Source organism: Equus przewalskii, chromosome 13, assembly GCF_037783145.1.
Source record: "Equus przewalskii isolate Varuska chromosome 13, EquPr2, whole genome shotgun sequence".
Lineage (NCBI taxonomy): Eukaryota > Metazoa > Chordata > Mammalia > Perissodactyla > Equidae > Equus > Equus przewalskii.
Window position 1 is genome coordinate 1,841,543 of NC_091843.1, and position 25,817 is coordinate 1,867,359.

Sequence of the window (25,817 nt, forward strand, 5' to 3'; positions counted from 1 at the left end):
CAGTTAGGAAATTTTACTCTAATTCTTTTAATCCACAAGAAATTGGCAAGAGGAACAGAAGAAATGACCTAGCTAATGTTCCCGGTTGCTTAAAATTTAAAAAAAAGAAAGAAAAGATTTTTTTAAAGGCAGTGTGCAATAAAAAATGAGGCAGTCTTTCTTTCACATAGGCTATCCACTCTTCTATTAATATGCCCTTTTAAAATTTTAAGTCTCGTGGGTTTTAGATACCGTAGGTTGTCTAATTTAGTCCTCACAAAAACCCCAGGAGGGTCTATCATCTCCACCTGACACATGAGGAAACTAAGGCTAAGAGAAGTTACATTAACTGTCCAAGGTCATAGTTAAGCATATAGTAGTGTTTATGAGCAGGAACCCAAAAGTCACAATCTCTTGTCAGCTACTTAACACTTGGCATATTGGGTGAATCACTAACTTCTGGGCCTCAGTTTCTTCACCTCTAAAATGAGAACAACAACACTATATACTTGTTAGAATTGGTGCATAAACAAAATGCACGTAAAGTGCTTATGACAGTGTCTGGCTTACAGCACACGCTCAACATGAGCAGCGATTTCTACCATTACTAAGTAGTGCCCAGTCACATCATTTAAGTTTCAATGGTTCTAAAACTGAGTTTTAAGGCAAATCAGAAATTTTACGTTTTAGACTGGAAAGGAACCAGTTAATATGATCTGATTCCAAAGAAAAAGAATTTTTCTGATTTTGCTAGATGTGCATCTAGTGGGGAATCTCCACTTAAGGGGGGGAAAAAAGTACGTAAAATTCAAAGTGGTATTTATTATAAAAGCTCATCCATTTAAAAATAGATCTATACTGCCTTGTCTACAGTTTTTAATTTTGTTTCTCACCGACAGGAACATTAGAATTCATTTTTCCACAGCACTTTCTTTTTTGCTAAAAACTAAGTAGGTTTAAAATGTTAACACTCAAAACATATTACTAAAGGGGCCAGCCTGGTGGCGTAGTGGTTAAGTTCATGCGCTACGCTTCAGCGGCCCAGGGTTCACAGGTTTGGATTCTGGGCAGGGACCTAGCACCACTCATCAGGCCATGCCGACACCGTGTCCTACATACAAAATAGAGGAAGATTGGTACAGATGGTAGCTCAGGGCCAATCTTCCTCACTAAAAAAATTTTAAAAAGAAAAAGAAAAAAACCGTATTGCTGAAGATTCTCAAAATTCTTTAAAAAACAAAATTCTCCAAATAATTTTCACAGCTCACAGTTAAGCTTAATTTAAAAGTACATCTGTTACAATTAAAGCATTCATCAGTACTTTCCTCACAAAGTTCTACAGCAAGCTATAGAGTCTACAACTATCTTCAGGCACTTTTATAATTTCCTAGGAGTTGTTATGAGCTGCCAATTCTTCTATTTGCACAGTTCATTACACTATTCAAAGCAGTTATTTGTCCATCTCAATAGTCCCCCTAATGGCAAAACATCCAGCACACTTCTCATTTCCATTTTATTTTAAGATTTTATTTTTCCTTTTTCTCCCCAAAGCCCCCTGGTACACGGTTGTATATTTTTAGTTGTGGGTCCTTATAGTTGTGGCATGTGGGACACCGCTTCAGCGTGGCTTGATGAGCGGTGCCCGGTCTGGGCCCAGGATCCGAACCAGTGGCAGCCGCTGAAGGGGAGCACGCAACTTAACCACTCCCACTCGCCCACAGGGCAGCCGCTCATTTCCATTTTAAAGATGTGGAAACCAAGGTGGTTCACAAGCTGGTTACCATGCTGGGCCTGGAATTCAAGTCTGTTGAGTGTGCATTTATGCTCACCAATTACCACTTCATTCCCTTCAGCTATCTCTGAGGGCAAAGTGAACCCTGTAACTGAAAGGATGAAAGAGTTTGATTGCTAAAACTGCAGGACTTCTGTCAAAACGTTTACCCCTCATGGTCCTTGAAGATAAAGTACATAGTTTAACTGTTGAATTAAGATAGTAAGGTGGGAAGGGATGCTGACACCCATTTTCAGATAGGTCAGAAAATGTGTCTGTTGTGCGATACATTCACTCCAAGAAACAGCTCACTCTGGCCTTCTCACGATCCTGTTACCTGGCTTATTTGCTTGTGCACTCTCGCTGGTGCAAAGGAGAACTCCCACACAGTTCTTTACCTCTGCTCTAAATATAATTACAGCAAATGTACAACACAGGAGTGATTCTATTCATGACCCACAAACACTGCAGGAAAAAGAGTGAAATACAGAATGACTTTAAAGATTAATATAATTCTTCCCTTAAAAAAACTCTACTCCTGGGGCTGGCCCGTGGCCGAGTGGTTAAGTGCGCGCTCCGCTGCAGGCGCCCAGTGTTTCGTTGGTTCGAATCCTGGGCGCGGACATGGCACTGCTCATCAAACCACGCTGAGGCAGCGTCCCACATGCCACAACTAGAAGAATCCACAACGAAGAATACACAACTATGTACGGGGGGCGTTGGGGAGAAAAAGGAAAAAAAAAAATAAATAAATAAAATAAAAAAAAAAAAAAACTCTACTCCTAAAAACGAAACAAAATGTTTCATTTCCTAAATTAGAGATAAAGAGACTTGACTGTGGTTCACCTTTGTCCTCCCAAGCGTTTAATGTTCAGCTCAGTTTAACCTCCTTCAACCAGCATTCACTTGTCATGCCCAGCAATTAATCCGCTAGGTCCAGTTTCTTCCTCCCATCACCATAAATGAGACTTCAGGTCCTGGGAAACAGGACTTAACCAACTCAAAGAGTAGGCTGTCAGTGTAGGAGACCAACAGTATTCAGACTGTAATTATTTATTACAATCATTATTCATCGAGCAGTTAACATGTATCAGACTTCCCTGTCCTATTTCACAAACATCTTAATTTAATTCTAACAACTCCGTCAGGTATTACTATATCCGTTACTTGGGGAGGCCTGGGGCACAAAGTCTAAGCAAATTGTTCAAGTTCACATACCAACAAACGACCTACTGAAGGACTGGAAGCAGGGCCTTCACCTTCACCAGCACACCGAAACCGCCCGGCCCTCACCAGAATCCCCAAGTGATCATAAAATTAATCGCATGACCTTGGGCCAGTTACATCCGAGCTCTGGGCCTCAGTTTCCTCCACTATAAACGACCCGCCCACAGCGAGCTTTCGGGTGCGTTCCTGCTGTTAACGTCCGGTGAATTTCCGACTGGATTACTCCCCACCCCCGATGAGGTGTAAACGTTAAGACAAGTTTTTCAACCATGGCGCGTTCTAGTACATTCTCCATACTGTTCCGGGCGCTAGGGTCCGGTCTTCGCTTTGCGGTTTTACTTTCAGACACTGAACCTGTAACGTCAGTCCTAAATACTCTCCCGGTCAGCTATCACCTTTCCCCACTCTCAGGGGCACCGACTAGGCCCGAGCCCACTCCAGGCCTCTACCCGGTCACTCCAGCCCACCTCGCGGCTTCCCAGGCAGCCAGCAAAAGGCCTACGAAAGCCCGAGCAGCAAAGCCATGGGACGAAGTTAGCCTTCCCAGAGGTCAAGAGACGCTCCAGGGCACCTGCCACGCCTCCCGACCCCGGCGCGCGGCCTGGGCCCCGCGCCCCAACCGAAGCGGCCCAGGCTCGGGCCTCCCCATCACGGCCGGCGCTTCCGCCGGCGCCTGGGTCCTGGAAACCTAGTCCGACCCGTCGGCCCCGGCCACGCCCGGCCCCCTGGCCCTTCGGCCGCGGCGCCGCGCCCCCAGGCCCCCAGGGGTCCTCACAGGCCGAGGACCCGCGCGGGCCGCCCGTCTCACCTCGAGCTTCCCGGGACAGCCGGCTGCGCCCGCGCCTCCTCCCGCCCGCACACCTAGCCCCGCGCTGCAGCAGAGACAGCGGCAGAGGCGGCCGACCGTCACGTGCCGCAGATGCAAGAGGCCTCGGCTGCCGCCGCCGCCGCGCGCGCGAGCCCCACCGCACGAAGGCCGGCCCCGCGGCCGCCCCTCGCTCCTGAATAGCCACGGCCAGCGCCAAGTCCCAACCCCCCGCGCAAGCTCCGAGACCCGGTTGGTCGGCGCGGCCTTCGCTCTACTCACCTTCCCATACGCCCCCTAGGGCTATTCTTCGTGGAGTGTGGTGATTGGCTGGGAGCGAGGCAGGAAGTGGCTCTTGGTTGGGCTGGAGGAAAGGGGCGGGCCGCCTCGCAATCGGGAACTGCGGGCGCGCGCGCCCTGGGCACCGCCCGCCCGGTAGGCGTTCCCGCGCCCGGGTTCCCTGGTGCCTTAGTGGGCGCGCTGCCCGGCGTTTCATCCCAGCCTCTGTGGTCGCGACCCATCTGGTGCCTGGACCCAGGCCCCGGGACGGGCATCCCATTCCCTTCGCTGAGGGTGCAGATGGCAGCTGGCAGAAGCGGTGGGAGGTCCGGTGGGCCATCGGAAAGGGCCAGTTTCCCGATGCAGCGAGTGCGGGGCCCTGACGGGAGCCGCAGGGGCTCTCCGGGCCGGCCTGGAGTCATACACGGCGCTGTACAAGAAGGCGCCACCGTTCCTGCAGAGTCATCGCTCTGGGCCCAGGAGCCTGCAGCCGGCTCATTACCCAACATAAAATCCAGGCTGGAATACTATACAGGGGCCGGCGGGTGGCGCAGCGGTTGAGCTCGCCGCTCCGCTTCAGCGGCCTGGGTTCACCGGTCCCGTCCCGCGGGCGGTTGTACGCACCGCTTCTCAAGCCATGCTGTGGCAGGCGTCCCACACACAAAATAGAGGAAGATGGGCACGGATGTTAGCTCAGGGCCAGTCTTCCTCAGCAAAAAGAAGAGGATTGGCAGTGGATGTTAGCTCAGGGCTAATCTTCCTCAAAACAAAAACAAAATAGAATACAATAATCCAGGGTGATTTCAACTTTCAATTTGTGATGTTTCCTGAAGTTAGATTAAACATAAGGGCACAGAGACACACGATAGGATTGGGGGAAAACGCTGGTGCAATAGGAGGATTTCAAACACACCACAATTTTTGTAACCCACTTCTAGCACGTCTGATACTAGCTCAACACAAGGTTGGCATACAGAAATTCATATTTTAGAAAAGAAACCATACTGTAACTTTGTTGTTGTTGTTCCCTCCCCATTTTAGGTATGCTTTTTATTTTTGTTCTTGGTGAGGAAGATTGCCAATATATATATATTTTTTCCTCCCCAAAGTCCCAATACATAGCTGTATATCTTACTTGTAGGTCCTTCTGGTTCTATGTGGGATGCCTCCTCAGCATGGCTCGACAGTGGTGCTAAGTCAGTGCCCAGGATCCGAACTGGTCAACCCCAGGCCACAGAAGCAGAGTGCACAAACCTAAACACTATGCCAACTGGCCAGTCCCCTATACTGTAACTTTGAATGACTTCTGATTAATTAACCCAGATATGCTCTGTAGATTTTATGACCCCTGCAGCTGCTATAAGTTGATAACTTTGTTCTTTTGAGTTCCTTAGGAATGTAGTCATCCCAGGGAAGAGAGTCTATACTGATAGCCATCATCAATGACAACTGAAAGATCAGGGTATAGGGCGTTGCTCTGGTCTCTGATGCATATCCAGCAAAACAAAGACTATCAAGAACTGAGACCAGATGTCTGCCCCACCTGCAGATCAGATAGAGGCCCTACTGAGATTAGGTCTATTTTTCAGGGACTGTTAAAATTTGGGTTGTCCTTCTGGTCCGATACTTGATTATAAATGTGACTTTAGATTTTGTTCCAAAACTGTTGAGCAAGGTACAAAATTCTAATAATGCAAAATGTCAACCTGAAGCGAGGAACAAGAGAATATTTCCAAGTGAATGCTAAACAGTTTCATTCCTCTAACCCAGATCTGTGCCTCAATTCAGCATGAAGTAGCTAGATCAGTCGTTGCCCTGAATCCCTCAAGAATGAGGAATGACCAAGGAATAGGAGGATTGAAACCAGCAAACAGCACAACCAGAGGCACTCACAACTAGAACATACAACTACGTGCTGGGGAGCTTTGGGGAGAAGAAGAAGAAGAAGAAGAAAAAAAGAAGATTGGCAACAGATGTTAGCTCAGGTACCAATCTTTAAAAAAAAAAGAAACCAGCAAACAGTTAGCCATTGATGATTAAGTAGCTACTAACTAAAGTTTTTTTTTTTTTCCTTTTTGCAATTACTGATTATAGCTTTTAGTTGTTCACTAGCCCATTGTTTTTTTTTTTTTTGGTGAGGAAGATTGGCCCTGAGCTAACATCTGTTGCCAATCTTCCTCTTTTTCTTTTTTTCCTTCCCAAAGCCCCAGTACATAGTTGGATATCCTAGTTGCAAGTCCTTCTAGTTCCTCCATGTGGAATGCTGCCACAGCATGGCTTTATGAGCGGTGCGTAGGTCCGTGCCCAGGATCTGAACCAGTGAACCCTGGGCCACCAAAGCAGAGCACGCAAACTTAACCACTCACCAGCCCATTGTTAAATATGCTGTTTAGGCAATATGCTATCTGACTCCCACTAGGCTCCTATAGATAACATCTCCCTGGAGCCTGAGTCACCCTGGTAATGGGTGTGTGGGCTGTTCTTCAGGAATTAGAACTCCTTGTCCACTCCAGGCCAGTTGAGAACACCAACCCATCAACTGGGCCCATGCAGATGTCTGATAAGCGAACTTTCGACATCAAGAGGCTAAAAAACTCTACCCTCAGATCATGCTCACACTGCCATTTTGTGAACCTGGGTCCTATGAAGAGCCATGGAGTCTGACTACACTTTCGTACATCATCGACTACCTCACCGCTCCTCACCTCCAATCACTTCTCTCCACATTTCAGACCACCTTGCCCCCACCCCATAAATATCCCTCAGTCCCTATTTTCGGGGAAGGAGTTTTGAGATTCATTCTCTTGCTTCCTCACATGGCTGCCTTGTGATCAAACCCTCTCTCTGCTGCAATCTCGTCGTCTCAGTGTTTAGCTTTCTGGGCAGCAGGCAAAAACGAACCTGGCGCCATAACACATCGTCAGTTTTCAATATGCTTGGAACCTCAGAAAATGGAAGTGGTCTACAGTTTTTCTAGACCTTTTTAGGTCGTCTCTGTCTCCCATTTGTTTGGTTACCCAAAGGCTGAATCCTAGGGTGGAAAAAACTAGAATCAGTAGGTGTATCACCTATCCTAGGAGCCAGTTTTATTCCCTCCTGCCATCTGGAAAGGGAAAAGAGAGGTCAGAGGTTGGTGTTTACACGAGTTTAGTATTCTCCAACTCTCAGCCCCCAAATTTGTGTGAGAAAATTTTGCTTTCCTTTTACCTGGGGAAGTGGATATTCAAGGCAGAATAATATTCTGAATGCCACATGTTCCAGACAATGAGCTTGAAATGCAGTTACAGAAAGTGTGTATGTAAGCAGAAGGGCTCCTCCAGCAGAGGTAAATGCTAAAAGGTGGTGGTCGTGAAGAAAATGTAATGGGTTTTGAGCTGGGAGGAACTGCTGTCATTTCCAATGGACGGGGAAAGAGGTAAAACTTGAGCTGGACCTAGTAGGATATGCAGGATTTCTAGAGGTGGAGACCTGAAGGAAGGCTTCTTTAGATAAGGGAACAATGTACACAAAGGCAGGAAAGTGTGTATTGCGTGTTTGGAGACACCACATACAAGAGTGTTTTGGCTGGAGAAAGGTGTCCATGAAAGAGATGTTCCAGAGTTGGGCTAAGAGCAGGCCTTGAGGGCCTAACCAAAGAGTTCGTAGGGAAATAGTTTATACTTTAGATTTGGGTCATGATTGAGATGTTTAGGAAACATTGTATTAACATATTCCAGGGAGGTCTGAAAGAGAGCCCAGCAGCTAGGAGGCCGGTGAGGAGACCACTTCTTACAGTTGATTCCAGGGCAGGATTAGGGACTAGCAGCTTGTATAGAAACAAAAGCATTAAATGTTGATGCTGAAGAATGGATTCAGGGGGCTAGGGAAAGAGAGGAACCAAAGCCAACACTCAGAGTATGAGCCTGGGTGATTGGAGGTGAGGTGTGGAGTCCCCAAAAAAGAGGAAATTCCAGATTGGCTGATCCTGGGATCCTGGGTCTGGAACCAAGGCAGAGCAGGACTGGAGATCCTGCTAAGGGTCCTGCTAGGGGTTTTCAGGTAAAGTATAACGTTCTTCAAGGGAGGAAGCTGAGGATACTCCCCCGGAAGATCTTTTTTTTTTTTTCCATTTTGAAAGCAGTCGCCGTTTATTAACTGACCAGATTACAAAAATAATTGTGGTAGACATTTCAGTTCATCCTTCTAATGAGGCTGTGGATCTGGTCTCCCTGTTGCCACCATCTCCACCTTCTACAAAATGGTGGTCTTTTTCTTCATTTCGCCTCGTGAAGAAGATAGTTTGAAGGGCCGCAGGAAGTTGTTCGCTTCTTTGAAGTGTTTTCCAACAGTAGAGATCTCGAGAATCAGATCCTCCATGCAGATGATGCCAAATTTACCAAAGGATGGAGCAGTCAAAGTGTCATCTGTCAGGGCGATTCGCTGCTTGTTGATTTTGCCATAACTGTGCTTGGAGGTCCATTCATTTTCTGACCTCACCTTTGGGGACCCCCTGTGATACGTGGTTCTACCATCCTCAGCATGTTAATGGAAGCCTTATTGAGCTTAAGAAAGGTGCCATTGAAGATCTAGCAAAGAAGAAGCTGCAACGATTTTCAGATCTTTGTGCTTACTCCACTACTACCTGAGATCCTGATGAGAATGCCCATTTGGGTCCACAGGCACGTAGAAGTTGCCCACTGCTCTTGCCATCCTCACCATTCAAATCTCAGTTTGATCCATCTGCCTATATTCCTTGTGACAGTGCTGAGGTTTTCTCATAGACAAACTTCCTCCTTGCCTTTTGAAGCGAGGGGCTGACCCGAGCAGAAGAAGAGAGGGCTTTCAACGGTGAGCATGAGAGCTTATTTGTGGAAACTGACCTTCTATTTCCAAAATTAGGATGGAAATTTAATGATATGGAATTGAAATTATATGGAAAGTCCAAGGACCTAGAAAACCAAAGAAATCTTAAAAGAATATTATTGGAAGATTTACACTACCAGATATGAAGACTTACTGTAAGCTACGATAATGAAGAAATACGGTATTGGCGCAAGAATACAGAGACCAATAAAAGAGAACAGAGAGCCCACAAGCAGTCCCACATGCACAGTCACATGATGAACAACAAAGACAGAACTGCAATATTGGGAAGGGATTGTCTTTTCTATAAGTGGCACTGGGTCAACCTGACATACATATGAAAAAAATATTGACTCCTACCTCACACTATAAACAAAAATTAACTCAAAATGTAAAGCTAAAACCATAAAACTTCTAATTTGGCAAAGTGTCCTTAAATATGACACAAAAAGCATGAACAAGAAAAAAACGATAAATTGGACTTTATCAAAATTAAAAATTTTGCTTTAATAGGCAAGCCACGGACTAGGAGAAAATATCTGCAAAACATATCCAACAAAGGACTTTTATCTAGCATTAAAGAACTCCTTATACTCAATAAGACAAACAATTCAGTAAAAAAAAAAATGGGCAAAAGACAAACAACTTCATCAAAGAGCATTAACAACTAAGCATATGAAAAGATGCTCAACATCACTAGCCATTAGAGAAAGGAAAATCAGAACCACGATTTAGACACACCCACTAGAATGACTAAAATTAAGAAGGTTTACCACACTAAGTGTTGGCCAGGATGTGGAGGAACAGCAACTCTCCCTGCTGGTAGGGATCCGGTACAACCATTTTGGAAAACGTCTGGTGCCTTCATAAAAAGGTAAACACATACCTACTATATGACCCAGTCATTCCACTCCTAGGCATTTATCCAAGAGAAATCGAAGCATGTGTCCACAGAAAGACTTATACACAGATGTTCCTAGCAGCCGTATTTGTAACAGCCCCCAACCTTGGAAACAATGCAAATTCCCATCAACAGGTGGATGGAAAGACAAACTGTGGCATTTCCATACAATGGAATACTACTTATCAATAAAAAGGAATGAATCTCAAAATAAAATAACTTTGCTGTAAGAAGCCAGTGAAAAAAAAGAGGACATACTAAATAATTCCATTTATACAAGATTCTAGAAAATGCAAACTAATCCATATAGTGGAGGGAGCAGAGGAAATTTCTGAAGGTAACAGAAACTTTCATTATCTTCATTTTGGAGATACATCAAATTATCAAAGCATATCAAATTATAAATATATGTAGTTTATTATGTCAACTATAACTCAATAAAACTATTTTTATTTATTATTATTTTTTTTTTGAGGAAGACTGGCCCTGAGCTAACATCTGTGCCAATCTTCCTCTACTTTATATGTGGGACGCCTCCCACAGCATGGCTTGATGAGTGGTGTGTAGGTCGGCAGTGGGATCCAAACCAGCGAACCCTGGGCCACCAAAGCGGAACGTTCGAGCTTAACCACTGTGCCACTGGGCTGGCCCGTATTATGTCAATTATAACTCAATAAAACTGTTAAAAAAGTTTCCCAAGAGGTGACACTACCACCTAGCTCTGCCCCATGTTGTGAGCTCCCCTGGAGCTGGGTGACCCTTTGTAGGGCCATCAGGAGATTGGATTAACTAGGTGGCCCCTACAAGAGGCCTTTGGGGTCAGGAAAGCCAAGTAGAGGTGATGGCAATTGACTGGGCGTGCTTGGTAGGTAGGGCTGACTTCTTTTTTAAAGACTGGCCCTGAGCTAACATCTGTTACCAATCTTCCCTTTTTTCTTCTTCTTCTTTTTCCCAGAGCTCCCCAAAACATAGTTGTGTATTCTAGTTGTAGGTCCTTCCAGCTCTGCATGGCTTGATGAGTGGTGCTAGGTCTGTGCTCAGGATCTGAACTGGTGAACCCTGGGCCACCGAAGTGGAGTGCGCGAACTTAACCACTTGGCCATGGGGCTGGCCCCAGTAGGGCCAACTTCCTTTCAATGCCTCAACACATCGCGCTTGTCCTTCAGACAAGCCCAGCCCCTTTCTGCCTCTAGCCTGTCTTGATGTAGCTGGGGGCTCCTCATCATTCAGGTCTTAACAGGAATGTCAAGTGCCTTCACTGAGCACCATGTTGAATTTGGTTCCTAGCCTTCTGTCCAAAAGTCACATTCTGTATTTCTTTATTTTCTTCATTGCACGTATCACAATCAGAAACTCTTATCCATTTGGTTATTTCCTTTCATTTTTATTATCTTGTCTCTTCCTCCCTCCTCTACACTGTTGGTACCCCATAGATTCCTTTCACTGGGGGTGCACCCATCCCACAGGTGCCTTACATGCTGGCTAGCTCACTGTTGCCCCTGCTGATGATTGACTGAAATGGAGGGGGGCGGGGCGTACAAAAGACTGGCTCCCTTGCGATAAGGAGGCCTAACTCTGGTGCAATTTCTGCAGCTCCCCGTGGGATCGGGCCACAGCTGGTCTCCACTCGAGGCCACACTCTTGCTTAGCTTTAGCTTTTTGCCCTGTCCTGCCCTGCTTCCCTCGCTCCCTTCTCCAGAGAGCACTTCCTCAATAAATCACGCAAACTAGAATTCTCGCCCCAGGCTCTGCTTCCAGGGAACCTGACCCACGACAACCTAGGTCGGCTTCATGAAGAACTATCAGGTTCATGGCCCTGGAACGAATTCCTACCCCAGGCTCTGCCTATGACCCCCTCCCCCCAAGAATGAGAGCTTGATGAAGGAACATCTTTGTCACTTCTGTAGAACAGTGCCTGGAGCACAGCAGGTGCTCAGTAAGTGTGCTGAGGGAATACAGAGGAGAGCCCAGGGTCTGTTTTATAGCCTGGCTTTCAGTACCCCTTCTGTTCTGGACTGATCTGGCCTGGAGGCATTGTGAGTCATAGATGGTGGACAGCAGCTGAGGGGTTCAGAGATGGGGCCAGGCCTAGGACAGCGGCTTGGCACCTCCAACACATCCTCCAGGTGAGGTATTATTGTGAGAATTATTAACATGTGAGGATTATTGGGGAAGGGTCCTCTGGAAAGATGCAACCTCAAGGGTGGGCCTAGTTGCATCTCTTGGGCCTTCTGTGGGCTTCCAGAGATGCATCCCTGAGCCAGATCTAGTGGATAGCACCACTCGGCATCTGCCCAGCTATGTGTGAGAAATAAGTATGTGTGGAGTTAATGAAGGCATGACAAAGGGAACTCTGCCCCAGAGTTCTTTCCTTTTTCACCCTCCATGAGGAAAAGAGGAATTTAAAAGAGAGCATATTGTCCTCTTTCTCACAAAATAGAATCAGCACTTACAGGGGTGGGGGGGTGGAGGGAAGAATAAGACGTGACCGTTACCTGGACTTTAGCTTCCTTGAGGATGTAGTCTACTTGAGACAAAAGTCATGTCTAGTCTGCACAACCCATTACCTCAAGCCCTAAGCATAGGTCCTAGCCCATGGCACATGCCCCCAGGATGTCACTGAGCACACTGGACTGTGATTACACACCCATCGGGCTCCCCAGCTGGACCAGGATCATCTTGAGGGCAGGCACGGGCTGTGCTGGGACTCCCTGCCCAGATCAGGCAGTGGCACAGAGCAGGTGCCAGTTCAAGGTTGTAAAATAACTGAATGATGAGGGCAGTAACGCTGTTGGACATGCTAGACATCCCACCACATACTTTTAAGAATACAGATTTAGCCCTTGCTTTGCAGTCCTTCAGCAGTGCCCTCTTACCCGCAGAATGAAGTCTAAACTTCTAAGCCTGTCTGTACAGTGCCCTCACATAGTGCCTTGGTCCCCCTTTCCAGTTTCCTCTTCTGCTATTCCCAGTCCCGTACCCTTCATCAACCCTACCCAAGCTGCTCTTCACATCTGGAACATGCAAGCCTCCTCTGGCTCTTCACTCTGCCTAGGGCTCTCCATTATCCATCCCAAATCTACGTGGCAAAGGCCTGTGCATCTTTTAAGTACTTATTTGTTTCTGCTGTCATTCTCTCCTTCGGGCCCATAAGCCCTCCAGCAGCCGCCTAGCGCTCAGAGGACAGGGGTCTGGTCCTCCATCTGTGTCTCTGTCCCCACGGCCTGACACACAGTGGTCTTTGGGGAAGGTGGTTTCGTGGAGACTGCCGCTAGTACGAGTGTGCAGGGATGGGCTCCTTACTGGCCAGCTGCTGGTTTGCTCTGAACGGCAGCGTAGCGCTAAGCCCAGTTTGCTGGGCCTCGGGGTTTGCGGGGGCAGCCTGTACTGAGCAGGCTGCTCACCCGGACTCTTGCTCCCCAGTGCCCCTGGTTCGCCTTCATCATTCAGGAAACCGGGACTCCCGAGAAAGGGGCACAGCCCTGGTCGCCCGCGTCTTCGCGGCTCCGTTCCGGGCATCCGCGCGGCCTTCGAGGCCCTCCTGGTCCTCGCCCTGGAGGACTTCAGGTGCCCGGTCTCGGGCCACGCCAGCCGCCTGTGGGAGCAGCTGCGGCAGTTCTGGGCCGACCACTTCTCGCGGCGCTTCTCGCCTCGCCGCCCGCCGCTGCGCCGCATCTCCTCCATGTCCACCTTCTACCTGCTGGACCACCGCACGCGCCAGGCCGAGCTGGGCCTCAGCTACGGCGCGCCGCGCACGCGCCTCAGCGACGAGGCCTTCGTGTTCCGCGGCGGCCGGTGGAAGGCCGAGGGCCCGCCCGGTCGGCCGTCGCTGCCCTCGCCGACCATCACGGGCTGGAAGGCGCAGGTGCAGCGGGTCAAGGGCCAGGTGCTGCTGGAGGAGAACAACTACCTGAAGCTGCAGCAGGAGCTGCTCATGGACATGCTGACGGAGACCACGGCGCGCATGCACCTGCTGGAGAAGAAGCTGGACGCCGAGGCCAGCCCGGCGGCCGCGGCGCGCGCCTGGCAGAGAAAGATGCGCAGGCGCGAAGGCGCGGGCGGCGCGCTCATGTTCGAGCCGCGCGCTCTGCAGTCGCGGTGACGCAATAAAGCCCGCGCGGCGCGCGCCTCCCTCCTCGCCGGCGTGTGGGGCCCGGCGGGTTTGTGGGGCGCGGGCGGGCGTGGGGGGCCGCGCGCCGCGGGGACCGTCGCTCGGGGCACGGTGTGGACGGGTGACTCAGTTAGCAGCCCGTCTCGAGAGGGTGCGATAGGGCCCTGGGGGAAGGTGTGCGCGGGGCGGGGCGGGGGTGGTGCCCGGCTCGCAGCAGGCAGCGCCCGGGGGCCGGCGATGGCAGGCGGTGGCGGGCGATGGCCTCGGCCAAAGGACGGGGAGCGAAGTCCGGGAGGCAGCGGAACCGGGGCTCAGGGATGCAGGGTGCGGTGAGGCGACCAGGGCGGGCGAGGTCCGGGACCTGGCACTTGGGTGTCCCGGCCGCAGGCGCGCGCGCGAGGGTTTCAGCCTGTGTCTAGGGTAAGTGTATTTACGGCCGCGAAACTATTCCCGGAAAGAAGCTTTCGTGAAACTTTGGGCTCTGCCTCCCCTACTTGGTTGTGCGGCTTTGGGCGAGTCGCTTCTCCGTTACAGGCCTCCTTTTCTCCTGTGTAGAATGATGGGTCTGTCCGACCAAGGGTACAAAGGACCTCTCTCCGGGGCTAATGCTGTGCACAGATAGGCTTTGCTCGACCCACGTTATTTTAAAATTCTGCATTAGTTGCCAACATTTAAGAATTTGGAGATTTCACGTCAAAAACCCAGATTTTCTGTGTTGTCTTGAGAAACCGAAGGACTTGGCCACCCTGGACCTTCATCCTGCCCAGCAGTAGTTGCCTTGAGCTGAATTGTGGCTGCTACCTCCTGGTCAGCTTCAGTCCTTTCCTTCTCTAGGCGTCTGATTTGGATCTTCTAGATCCGTTCTAGACGGGTGTTTTCTCCTAGGACTTGGGGAGCCGGCTCCCCTCTCCCCTCTGTACACACAAGGTATATAAAGTGCAGTGGGTAGCGTGTGGTACTTATGACTGATGTGGCTGCACAACGAAAGTGTTGACACTGCTCCTTGCAGTCTGCAACCTTTTCCGTGGAATGTAGTCAGGCCATTTCAGCATCCACAGAAACTTAAACCGCTGGGACTCTGACCCATTTCCTTAGGGCCATATGAAACCTGTGAGAGAAGTGGGTGGCCTGCCTCAGCCTAACTTGCTTTCAGGAGTAGACTAGGGATTGCTAAACTACTTTGTATAAAAATTGTCAGGGCCAGCCCGGTGGCGCAGTGGTTAAGTTCGCCCGTTGCACTTCTCTGCGGCCCGTGGTTCGCTGGTTCAGATCCCGGGTGTGGACATGGCACGGCTTGGCAATAAGCCATGCTGTGGTAGGCATCCCACGTATAAAGTAGAGGACGATGGGCATGGATGTTCGCTCAGGGCCAGTCTTCCTCAGCAAAAAGAGGAGAGGACGATGGGCATGGATGTTAGCTCAGGGCCAGTCTTCCTCAGCAAAAAGAGGAGGATTGGCAGTAGTTAGCTCAGGGCTAGTCTTCCTCAAAAAAAAAAAGTGACCTTTTAAATTAAATCAGCAAAACAACACAAAACGTCTTTAGACACTAAGCTTAAAACATTTTTTGAGTACTCTTTTGTATTTTAATAATTCTATATATTTATATAGATTAAATAAAAATATTTAAAATAGTTCTGTCGACAAAAATAATCCATAACCAATCTATAAATGAAAATTGGGGTGAGTTTATTCTGAGCCAGATCTGAGGACTAGCTTAGCCTGGGGCCTGCCGTCCCCGAGGAAGGAAGGACACCAAAGAAGTGGAGGTGTACAGAGTGGTTGTATACCGTCAAAGAGCATGTGTCACATATGATTGAAATGTCCCTTTTACAATAGTCATGAGACTGCTCTGTCAGCACAGCGATTGATGGACACAGCAGTTTGTAGGTTTGCTGTCTCGGTGGGCACAGCAGGGTGGCGGGTCTGTTGTTTCAAGCTGGGTGGTCACAGGTGAGCACAGCAATCAATTCCTAATCTAGGGAGAGATGCTTATCCTTAAGGAAATGCCGATGTGGGGGAAGTTGCACCTTTATCGTAAGGGCATTTGTTCTTTTCTTTGGGACATAGGAAATGCTTAAAGCAGATATACAATGCGGCCACATCAGGCCCTTTTAGAAAAATGAGGTCACTGGGGCCGGCTCCGTGGCTGAGTGCTTAAGTTCGCGTGCTCCACTGCGGCGGCCCAGGGTTCGGATCCTGGGCGTGGACATGGCACTGCTCGTCAGGCCACATTGAGGCGGCATCCCACAACTAGAAGGACATGCAACTAAGATATACAGCTGTGTGCAGGGGGGGTTTAGGGAGATAAAACAAACAAAAAAAAAAGATTGGCAGCAGTTGTTAGCCCAGGTGCCAATCTTTGGAAAAAAAAAAAAGGAAGATTGGTAACAGTTGTTAGCCCAGGTGCCAATCTTAAAAAAAAAAAAAGGAAAAGAAAAATGAGGTCAGGCCAAATTAGGTTTACACCAAATGGCTTCCTCATATACTCCAGTATATCCTATTGCTTGCCATTTGTTTGTTAGTTGGGATGGTGAAATAAAATTCTCTTTTAAAATAACAAAGAAAATAAAAAATATACAGAAAAGTAAATGAGAATGGAATCAAAACAGTACACTGGAAAAAAAAAAAAAGAAGGCACTAATGGTGAAACCATACTAAGCCAGACACAAACACATATTGTATGGGTCTGTTTATGTCAAATACCCAGAATAGGCAAATCCGTAGAGACAGAAACCAGATTGGTGGCTCCCAAGAGTGAGGGAGAACGGGGGGAGCTGGTGGGGGGGGGGGGACTGCATAAAGGGTGCAGGGTTCTCTTTTGGGTTGATGAAAAATGTTTTGGAACCATAGTGGTAATGGTTGTACAACGTTGTGAGTGTTCTAAAAGCCACCGTATTGTACACTTTAAAATAGTGAACTTTGTTGTAAATGCACATTTGGAAAGCGAATGTCTTCTGTCTTTGTAACCCTGGGGAAGGATACAGTATCTACAGAGTATCTCCCAAATGATTAACAGAAGTCAACAGCGTGAAAAGCAGGCGCTGTGGCAACTTCTAGTTTTATAATTTTGTATTTTATAAGCATGCATTACCTTGATAACAAAAAGCAATTATTTTAAAGCAAAATGTACAGGCAAAAGTTATCTTCACATAATTTAAATGAGAATTGACTTTGAATAAAAATGTAAGGTTGCTGAAAAAAAAAGTGAACTTGAATTTCACCACAAAAAAAGAATTTTTAAAGGAAAGTGCTTTACGTGAAAACATGAATTAAAAACTATATACAGCATGGGGAAATAGCAAAAATCATAAAGATCATCCAAGAAAGCCGAAAGTTTAGGAAATATTGCTTTGGCCAGAGTACTTGAAAACAGTAGTTCTAGAGAAAAGTGTCTGCGCTGCCAGACCAGCAGTAGCAGGCAGGAGGCCTCCTCTTTAGGGAGGGGCGTCCAAGTGGATGAAGGGGCAGGAGGATATTTTGAGATACCTGACTGTTCTTTCTGCTCTGGAATTTCACCCCCTAACTGAGGCAGGCGAGCTCATTGCCCCAGGGAGGGAGCAAAAACAAGAAGAAAGGACTCTTTGTGGCTTTCACCTCCTACAGCTCAGAACCCTGTGGGGAAGAGAGCTTTGCAAAAATATTTTTGGGCTTGAGGAGGGAGGTCAAAAAGGCTGTAGATTTGTCTACAGCGAGGGGACAGATGAAGACAAATGGGAGCAGAGACCCTGGTAGGTCTCCCATCTTGGAAAAAATCCTTTCTTGACCCTACATTGCCTTCCAGCTACTGCCCCGTTTCTCCACTTCCCTTTATAACCAAACTCCAAAAATTTGCTTAGATTCATTGTCTTCAATTCCTCCCCTCCTTCTTTGTGCTTAATCTCCCTAAACTGTGGCTTTCTCACCCCTGCCACACGCCCAGTCCTCCCACCCCCCCAGTCCTGCCCCTCCCCCCCGCCACCCCGTCTGCTCTTGTCAAGGATGCCATTCACCTTCAATGTTGTTAAGGCCTTTAGCTAATTCTCCATCCTCACCTTGGCCCATCAGCAGCATTCCATGCAATTGACCCCTGCTCCTCCTCGAAATACCTTCTTCTCTTGGCTTCTAGGGCACCACACTCTTCTGATTTCCCTCCTACCTCACGGTTGCTCCTTCTCAGTGTCTTGCTGATTTTACTCACTCTCACTTCCTTCAGCTGTCTGCTAAATGTCACCTTTCAGTGAGGTTTTCCCTCAGGACTATTTCAGAGCATGCCTTTTCCGCACCCCCAACCAAACCAGCACAACTTCTACTCCTATCCTGCTTTGTTTTCTACCGTCTGTCACCATTTGACTTGCTATGTGCTTTATTTATTTTCAGTCTCCTCACTTCTAGATTGTGAACTTCATAGGGCTTTTTATTCTGTTCTCTCTTGTTTCTCAGTGTAGAAATGTTTTTAACACTTGTTAGGCCCTCTCCAGATATTTCTAGAATGAAGGTGAATAAGAGAGGGCCTCCTAAATCTCAGGGAGCAGAGGTTGTTTGGCTTGTGGCATTGTCGCAGGTTTCTGGTCCCCTAGGAGGCACCAGATGCTTTTGGAACTTTTGGTTACATCTGATCATCCCACCTATGATTTTAGCCACAGCTGTGGTGACACAGCTAATGTGTACACTGTCAGTGCCTCATTTCAAGTATCCACTGTGGGTTTCTCTGCTTTTCTGCTTCAGGGCTTTCTCCTATGCCTCAGGAGCTCTCTCAACCCACAGGCATAGTCTGGGAGTGCGGGAGAGTTAATGCCTTCTGGGGCACCCTTCCACCAGTAAGGGACAGAAGCCAAAACACACTTGGTTGAATTTTCCTTCTATCCTGTGTCATTCTCCTCCCTTCCTGCCTCTCTTTCCCTGGAATCATCTATCAAATAAACTACACCCAAGTTCTAGACTCATGCTCTGCTCTTATGGGGATTCAAGCTCAGGCAGGTAGTAGGAAGTAGCATTAGAAGGCAGACCATAGGGATAGAAATCTAGAACTGGACCACCCACCTTTCGGAAGGCAACAAGACCTCTCACCACTGTTGGTGGGGGGTGGTGATGACCCTTAGTGTCCAAGTATAAGACTCTTACCTTTGGTAGATTGGAAGGAGAGAGAAGTTGAAGAGAAAACTTGGCTCATGTAGTAGCTTTGGCACTTGAAAGATGTGGAGGAAGCTGTAATTACAAGGATTATGGAGGTTGTTAGCTTTTCTAAACTGCCTTAGAAGCTTTGAAGAAAGAATGAAAGATTCAGGTTGGTCTGCTCAACTCGGCGTGAGGTGAAAGCCAGAAGGTCTCCCAGGACAGCATGTACAGTCATGCTCACTTCTGTGGCCGGGAGGCAGAGCATGCTGAAAACAAGGCCCGGAATTTCATCTTAAGGGCAGCAGAGCTGCAGACAAGACCCATATGTCCTCCATAGTTTTCTTATACTAAAGGTGGGGCTTTTAAAGGGAAGGAATGGGACCCAAGGCCTGGCATGGGGATGTTTAGGTGGATATACCTAAGAACCTTGGGCCCCAGAACCCTTGAATCCTCCTGACCAGCAGTAGCTGCCTCCTTCCCCTTGATAGAGAACAGCCTCATTTTGCCTGGAGGCAATGCAAAGATCTCACCTGAGGTGAATGTCTTATAAAAGATGCTAATCCTTCTCAAGGTCCACCTCTCATTGTCATTGCCTCCAGACCAATAACTAGGATGGGTTCTTAGCATAGCCCAACAGTGAAGCATAACCCCTCCTCTAGGAGGAAACAGCTTGATCACCCATGTTTAACCCACGTCTAGTAGGACCAGGGGGAACACACGTGGGAGTGGATCTTGAGAGTACCAGATGGAGTGAGATATGTAAGACTGGGTAGGGAGTTGATTGACATGGGATCATTTCCCATGATTCCAGACTTAAAGTCCTGCCCAGAGCACCCAGAGATTTTCCTCATGTACTACTGGATGACTCCACAAGCTTGGACACGATGGTGGCCTACAGTCAATGAAGTGGAAATGCCAGAACTGCCTTGGCTGAGTTTTAAAGAAGGTGTCTGAAGGCTCAGGGAAGTGGGAATGTTAGAATGGGTTTATTACGTGAGACCAGAAGACCTGCCATTGACCATGTTCTCTGGGAGCTGCCCAGAGGATGCTCCCTTTGCTAAGGCAGTACAGGGAGCAATGCGTCACTGAGAAGCTGTTGGTGGCTGTCACTTGTAGTCCAGGGCTGACAGCAGGAGATGCTGCCATGAAACTGGGCTTCTAGTGTCATTGGGGATGATGGAATTCTGGGATGGCATTTAACCATTCCAGATGGTGATATTTACCCATCAGAGGCCAGGAGGGCATTCTTACCATACTTTGCAGCAAGACTACAGTGGTAACTAGGGGGTCCTTGCTTCTCAGAGACTTGTGCAATGATGAGAATAGGCCATGGTCTTGATAATGGGAAAATAAATGGGTGGCCAAGGGAGGCAGAGGGTAAGTGGTAGAAAGGGTCAAGGAACAAGGAGGAGAGACAAGCAGCAGAGATCTGACAATCTCGCTATTAAAATGCCTTACAGGCCGGCCCCACTGGCCTTGTGGTTAACTTTGGTGCACTCTGCTTCCGCGGCTCAAGTTCGGTTCCTGGGTGTGGACCTGCACTGCTCTGTTAGCAGTCATGCTGTGCTGGCGGCCCACATACTAAAAAAATAGGGGAAGATTGGCACAGATGTTAGCTCAGGCCGAATCTTCCTCAGAAAAAAATAAAAGCCTTAGTATTAAGTCAGTATTTAGACACATCCTAGGAAAGGTAGGTAGAGAAAACTCCAAATGGTGGGGAAGCATCTACCATTGCACTGAAGCGGCAGGTTTGACTGACAAATTGAGTGATAGAAAAACCTTTAAAAACTGCATTTCTTTGCATGCCAGAGAATGTGTACCAGCCACAAATACTAACAAGGAGACTGGGCAGTACCATGCATGCTGAGGCACAGCATGCAGAGAAATGAAGGGACAATGACTGAGCAAGTTCAGGCCTTTGGGGTGCTTATTTCCAGCCACTATAACAAAATACCATAGATTGTCTAGCTTACGTATGAATAGAAATTTGTTACAGTTCTGGAGGCTGGGTCCCAGCATGGTCAGGTGAGGGCCAACTTGTCATGGTCTCCTCATGGCAGAGAGTAGAGTGGGGAAGCAAGCTCTCTTGTGACTCCTATAAGGGCACTAATCCCATCGTGAGGGCTCCCCATCATGACCTCATCTAATCCTCATCACCTCCCAAAGGCCCCACCTCCTAACAGCATCACATTGAGGGGTAGGGTTTTGACATATGAATTTGGGGGAGCACATTCACCCCATACCCGGAACTGAAAGCAGGCTCAGCAAGCAGTAAGTGATGAGAACAGGACCTCTACCTGAAGCCAGGGTGCTCTGCTCCTCAACCCACCCCATCACCCAGGTGATGGTTGGCAGCTGGGACTGTAACATGGGCCAGTAAAAATGGTCAGTGGTTTCAGTTTTACAAGATGAAAAGATGTATGGGAATGGCTGCACAACAGTGTGAATGTGTTTAATACCACTGAACTGTACACTTAAAAATGGTTGAGATGGTAAATTTTATGTCGTGTGTATTTTACCGCAATAAAAAAATGAAGAAGAAATGGCCAGTGGTGACCGTGTAGAGATTGGGGTCCAGAATGGAATATTAGCTAGAGGAGTGTAAGAAGCAGCACAGTGGGGCCAGGCCCGGGGCTGAGTGGTCAAGTTCAGGCGCTCCGCTGTGGGGCCCAGGGTTTCGCAGGTTGAAATCCTGGGTGCGGACATGGCGCCACTCGTCAGGCCATGCTGAGGTGGCATCCCACATGCCACAACTAGAAGGACCCACAACTAAAAATACACAACTATGTACTGGGGGCTTTGGGAGAAAAAGGAAAAATAAAATCTTTAAAAAAAAACAGCAGCACAGCTATTAAGAGAAAAAGCAAACTATATCTGAAAAACAGTGTCTGTCTGGGAAACAGCCTGCAAATCCTGGGACAGAAGTGCTGGTGAGAACACGTGTAGGATAAAGGGAGAAGAGCAGCTGTGACTGCCTAGCGGGTGCAGGTGATGATCACGTGTCCCGAGGGCTAGTGCATTGTCTTTGCATTCGCTAGGATGGGGGGTTGTGCCCTCCTGCCTTTCGTAGGGCACCCCGGCTGTCTAGTCATACCTGGCCGGGGGTGTTTTCCAGAAAACCACCTGCTTGCCCCATGTCTAGCCAGGAGCAAAGTGTTCCCAGCCTTGCCCCATTTTCTACTTTTCTAGCCCCATCTGACTTAGCTCTGAACACCTCCCATCATCACTTTACCCTTGCCCCTGCCTGTCCCGTCAGTTCCAGCACATGTATGTCTCCTCTCTTACCTCATGCTCCTGCGACCACTCCTGCTATGACTGACCCCCTCGCCTGATCAGTCTGGGAGGCCGTCTGTGTACTGCCTTGCCTGCTGATGATTCTCAGCCATGTCTAGCATGGGGACTCAATCACTCAGAAGCCTGTGTCCGCGGTGTCCCATGTGCCCCTGCACACGTGTGGGACAGGATTACCATAGAAGTCTATGGCAACCAGAGGGGACTGGGCAGGGACCAAAGGCTCACAGAGCCTGCTTGGTCACCGGGAACAGTGCCAACCGGGAGGGAGGGGGTGTCTCATGGGACCCTGGGAGCAGGAGTGGCGTAGGGCTGGGACTGGCCTTGGCTGCCCCTGGAGCTACAGAGCAGGAGCCTTGGCCCCTGCCCCCTTGGGAGCCACCACCAATAGCATGTCTGCAGCTTTCTGTCCCCTCCTAATATATTGCACCTACAAAAATTTAACAATACTGTAGTATCATCAAATATTCAATCCGTTTGAAACTGGTCCGTGTCCAACCTAGCTCTAATCAGCTACTGCTGAATTGAAGTAAGGGAAGTGGGGTCACAGGGCCTCTGTGCGCTCAACAGGGGCTGGGGCTGGGGCTGGGCATGGACTCTCGAGATCCGTGTCCTGGGGCTACACCAGCATCGTCCCACAACTCCACAGAGAGAAAGTACAAGGCCAGTCAATGGCTTGGGTGTGGCCTGAGAAGTGAAAGACAGATGGGGGAGTGGGCCCTGGAGCCTCAAGACTTGAGCAGATCTGTGAAGAGACTTAAGAGATGTATCAACCGGTCACAGTATGTGGACATTATTTGGCTCCTGATTTTCAAACAAACAAACTAAAATATAACACGTACTACCAAGAAAGACAGCACAAGACAGTCAAGGAAAGATGAAAATGGACTGAATATTTGAGCATGTTATACAAGGTTATTATTTTTTAGTCCTCATCTTTTAGAAAGTGTGAATATTTACAGATAAAATGATAAGATTGATACCAACCTCTTAATCTCAAGTTTGTGTGCCCCTGCACAGTAAGCCCATCAGTGAGACAGGCTGCTTGGAGATGGATGAAGGTTTATTCAATTGGCCAAAACGAGAAGGCAGGAGGCTAGGTTCTCTCAAATCTGCCTTAACAACAGAAGAAAGCAGAGAGTTTTATAGAGCCGAGGGCTTGGCAGGAGGAGTTTCAGAGAAACAAAGGGATAATCTGTGTGTCTTTCAATCCAGATAAGCCCTTGGGCAATACTGGGGGCTGGTCATCTGGTGATCATAACTTCCTTGAAGGTGCTCTTTTCCTTCTATAAAACAAGCTCATAAATCCTTGTGACCCTTGAGTTACCTCTCAGGTAAAACAAGAAAACAGCAAATTGACAAGATTAACTTGTCTTCAACTATGTCTGTGTTGGGAATAAGCTCAAAAGGTAATCATGTTCTTATTGAATATGTACAGTAACTCTCAGGTACCCGGCTTCAAGATGTCTGGAAATTTGCTTCCAAATATTCTAGGATGTGGGTGGGGGTAGTGGGTGGGAGTATAGATGAAAAAGGTTTGGTCATAAGTTGTTAATTATAGAAGGTGGGTGATGGGTACATGAGGGTTCCTTAGAGTATTCTCTCTAGTTTTGTATATGGTTGATATTTTCTGTAATAAATTTTTTTCAAAAGGAGAGAAAAAAAGGAAGCTTGAATTTTCCTTTTAACCATTAAAGAGATTTAATTAGAAATTAGAGAGGGCGGCCAGGTGGCGCAGCAGTTAAGTGCACACGTTCCAATTCAGCGGCCTGGGGTTCACCGGTTTGGATCCCAGGTGCGGACATGGCTCCGCTTGGCAAGCCATGCTGTGGCAGGCGTCCTACATATAAAGTAGAGGAAGATGGGCACAGATGTTAGCTCAGGGCCAGTCTTCCTCAGCAAAAAGAGGAGGATTGGCAGCAGATGTTAGCTCAGGGCTAATCTTCCTCAAAAAAAAAAAGTTGTGATGAAATACACATAAAATTTACCATCTTAACCATTTTTAAGTGTCCGGTTCAGTGGCATTAAGTACACTCACACTGTTGTGCAGCCATCACCACCTTCTACCTCCCGAACACTTTTCTGGAACTTGGTAATAAAAAACCAGAATTTGGTTTGCAAGAACCATCTTGCAAAACTGAAATTCTGTATCCAGTAAACAACAACTTCCCATTTCTCCCTCCCTTCAGCCCCTAGTAACCACCGTTCTACTTTCTGTTTCTATGAATTTGACTAAGTACCTCATATAAGTGGAATCATACAGTATTTGTCCTTTTGTGACCAGCTGATTTCTCTTAGCATAATATCCTCAAGGTTCATCTATGTTGTAGCATGTGTTAGAATTTCCAGACCCCCTTTTTTAGGGCTGAATAATATTCCATTGTATGGCTACACCACATTTTGTTTATCCATTCATTTGTCAATGGACACATCAGTTGCTTCCATGCTTTGGCTATTGTGAATACTGCTGCTATGGACATGGGCGTACAAGTATCTCTTTGAGACCATGCTTCCAGTTCTTGTGCTGCTTGTGAGAAATATGCGTGCTCTGCTATTTTCGTAGCCTTGGCTTATACGTAGACCTTCCTATTGTGATAAGGCAATAACTTTGTTCTTTAAGTTTTCCCAGGGGTGTGACAACCTCCGGAAAAGAGCCCTCCACTGGTATCTGTCACTCGTGACAAGAGAAAGGGATGATCTGGCATCTCAAGGACTACAACACCAGATGGTCAACATTCTGAGACCCCCTTTTCAGCCCATTTGCCCTATAACTGCTTCAAAATGTTTTAGTTTTAAGATGGTTCTTTAGGACGCTAGTCCACCATCTTCCCCCTTGCTAGCAAGCTGTAATAAAAAGACCCTTTCTCTCCTACCACCTTGCCTCTTGACAGTTGGCTTGTCTTTGCAGCAAGTAAAGGATCCCTTTTGGCGGTAACAGTAATAGTATGGGTGGTTTCCTTAGGGTCCTCTGTTTCCTTTAGGTCCCTTTCTTAGATGGGGTTCTGAGGTCATGTGCACCTCTTCAGACCCTCTTGCTCCCACTCACTTTTTATTCCAGCCCCTCTAGGAGACCATCCTGGGTAGATTTTGCACAGGTGCAGGTGCACAGAACTCTGCTGCAGCCCTGGAGTGCAGGCCCAACTTCCCCGCTGGAGCTTGCAACTCCTAGTGTTCCTTTCGACCAGGTGCCCTTGGCCCTCTGACTGGCTGGCATGGTGGAAGGGGCACTGGGTTTGGACATGGCCTGTAGTCTAGTTCCACTCTGCCCACTCTCTGACTGTGCACATCTCTGAACCTGGTTCTTGGGAGTTTGGGATTTCTGAGAGGCCCCAACGAGGCAGAGATGGTGAAGCACCCAGCAATGGGGTCTGGCCCTGAGATAGTCATTGAACCTAACTGCCTGAACTTGCATTTCCTCCCCCTCTCCCCCATAACCCAGCTTGTGAATGTCCCTCCCAAAAGTGATTCCTTCCGCTCAGCTGGAAGGTACCCCCAAACACTCCCTCCCACACCACTC

General features: G+C 48.0%; 2 protein-coding genes and 1 pseudogene across 2 annotated transcripts in view; 1 reads left to right on the forward strand and 2 right to left on the reverse strand.

Moving 5' to 3' along the window:
* The window catches only part of CANX (calnexin), a 32,076-nt gene extending 28,017 nt beyond the window's left edge, over positions 1 to 4,059 (reverse strand). The window contains exon 1 of the mRNA XM_008529547.2: positions 3,786 to 4,059. The gene's annotated coding sequence lies outside the window, so the exon portion shown is untranslated. The remainder of the gene's footprint in view (positions 1 to 3,785) is intronic.
* Positions 4,060 to 8,215: 4,156 nt separating this feature from the next.
* Positions 8,216 to 8,947, reverse strand: LOC103557171 (large ribosomal subunit protein uL30-like; annotated as a pseudogene).
* Positions 8,948 to 11,853: 2,906 nt separating this feature from the next.
* Positions 11,854 to 13,942, forward strand: CBY3 (chibby family member 3). The gene is made up of 2 exons (XM_008529549.2): positions 11,854 to 11,930; positions 13,228 to 13,942. Exons 1-2 carry the CDS (start codon positions 11,881 to 11,883, stop codon positions 13,904 to 13,906), a joined length of 729 nt encoding a protein of 242 aa, XP_008527771.2. The 5' UTR covers positions 11,854 to 11,880; the 3' UTR covers positions 13,907 to 13,942.
* The last annotated feature ends 11,875 nt before the right edge of the window (positions 13,943 to 25,817 follow it).

Excerpts from the sequence above, each read along its gene's own strand:
- CBY3 (XM_008529549.2), top strand. The coding sequence starts at position 11,881 with ATGGGGCCAGGCCTAGGACAGCGGCTTGGCACCTCCAACACATCCTCC. Across the intron at positions 11,931-13,227 it reads ACCTCCAACACATCCTCCAG|TGCCCCTGGTTCGCCTTCAT; the intron begins GTGAGGTATTAT and ends CTTGCTCCCCAG.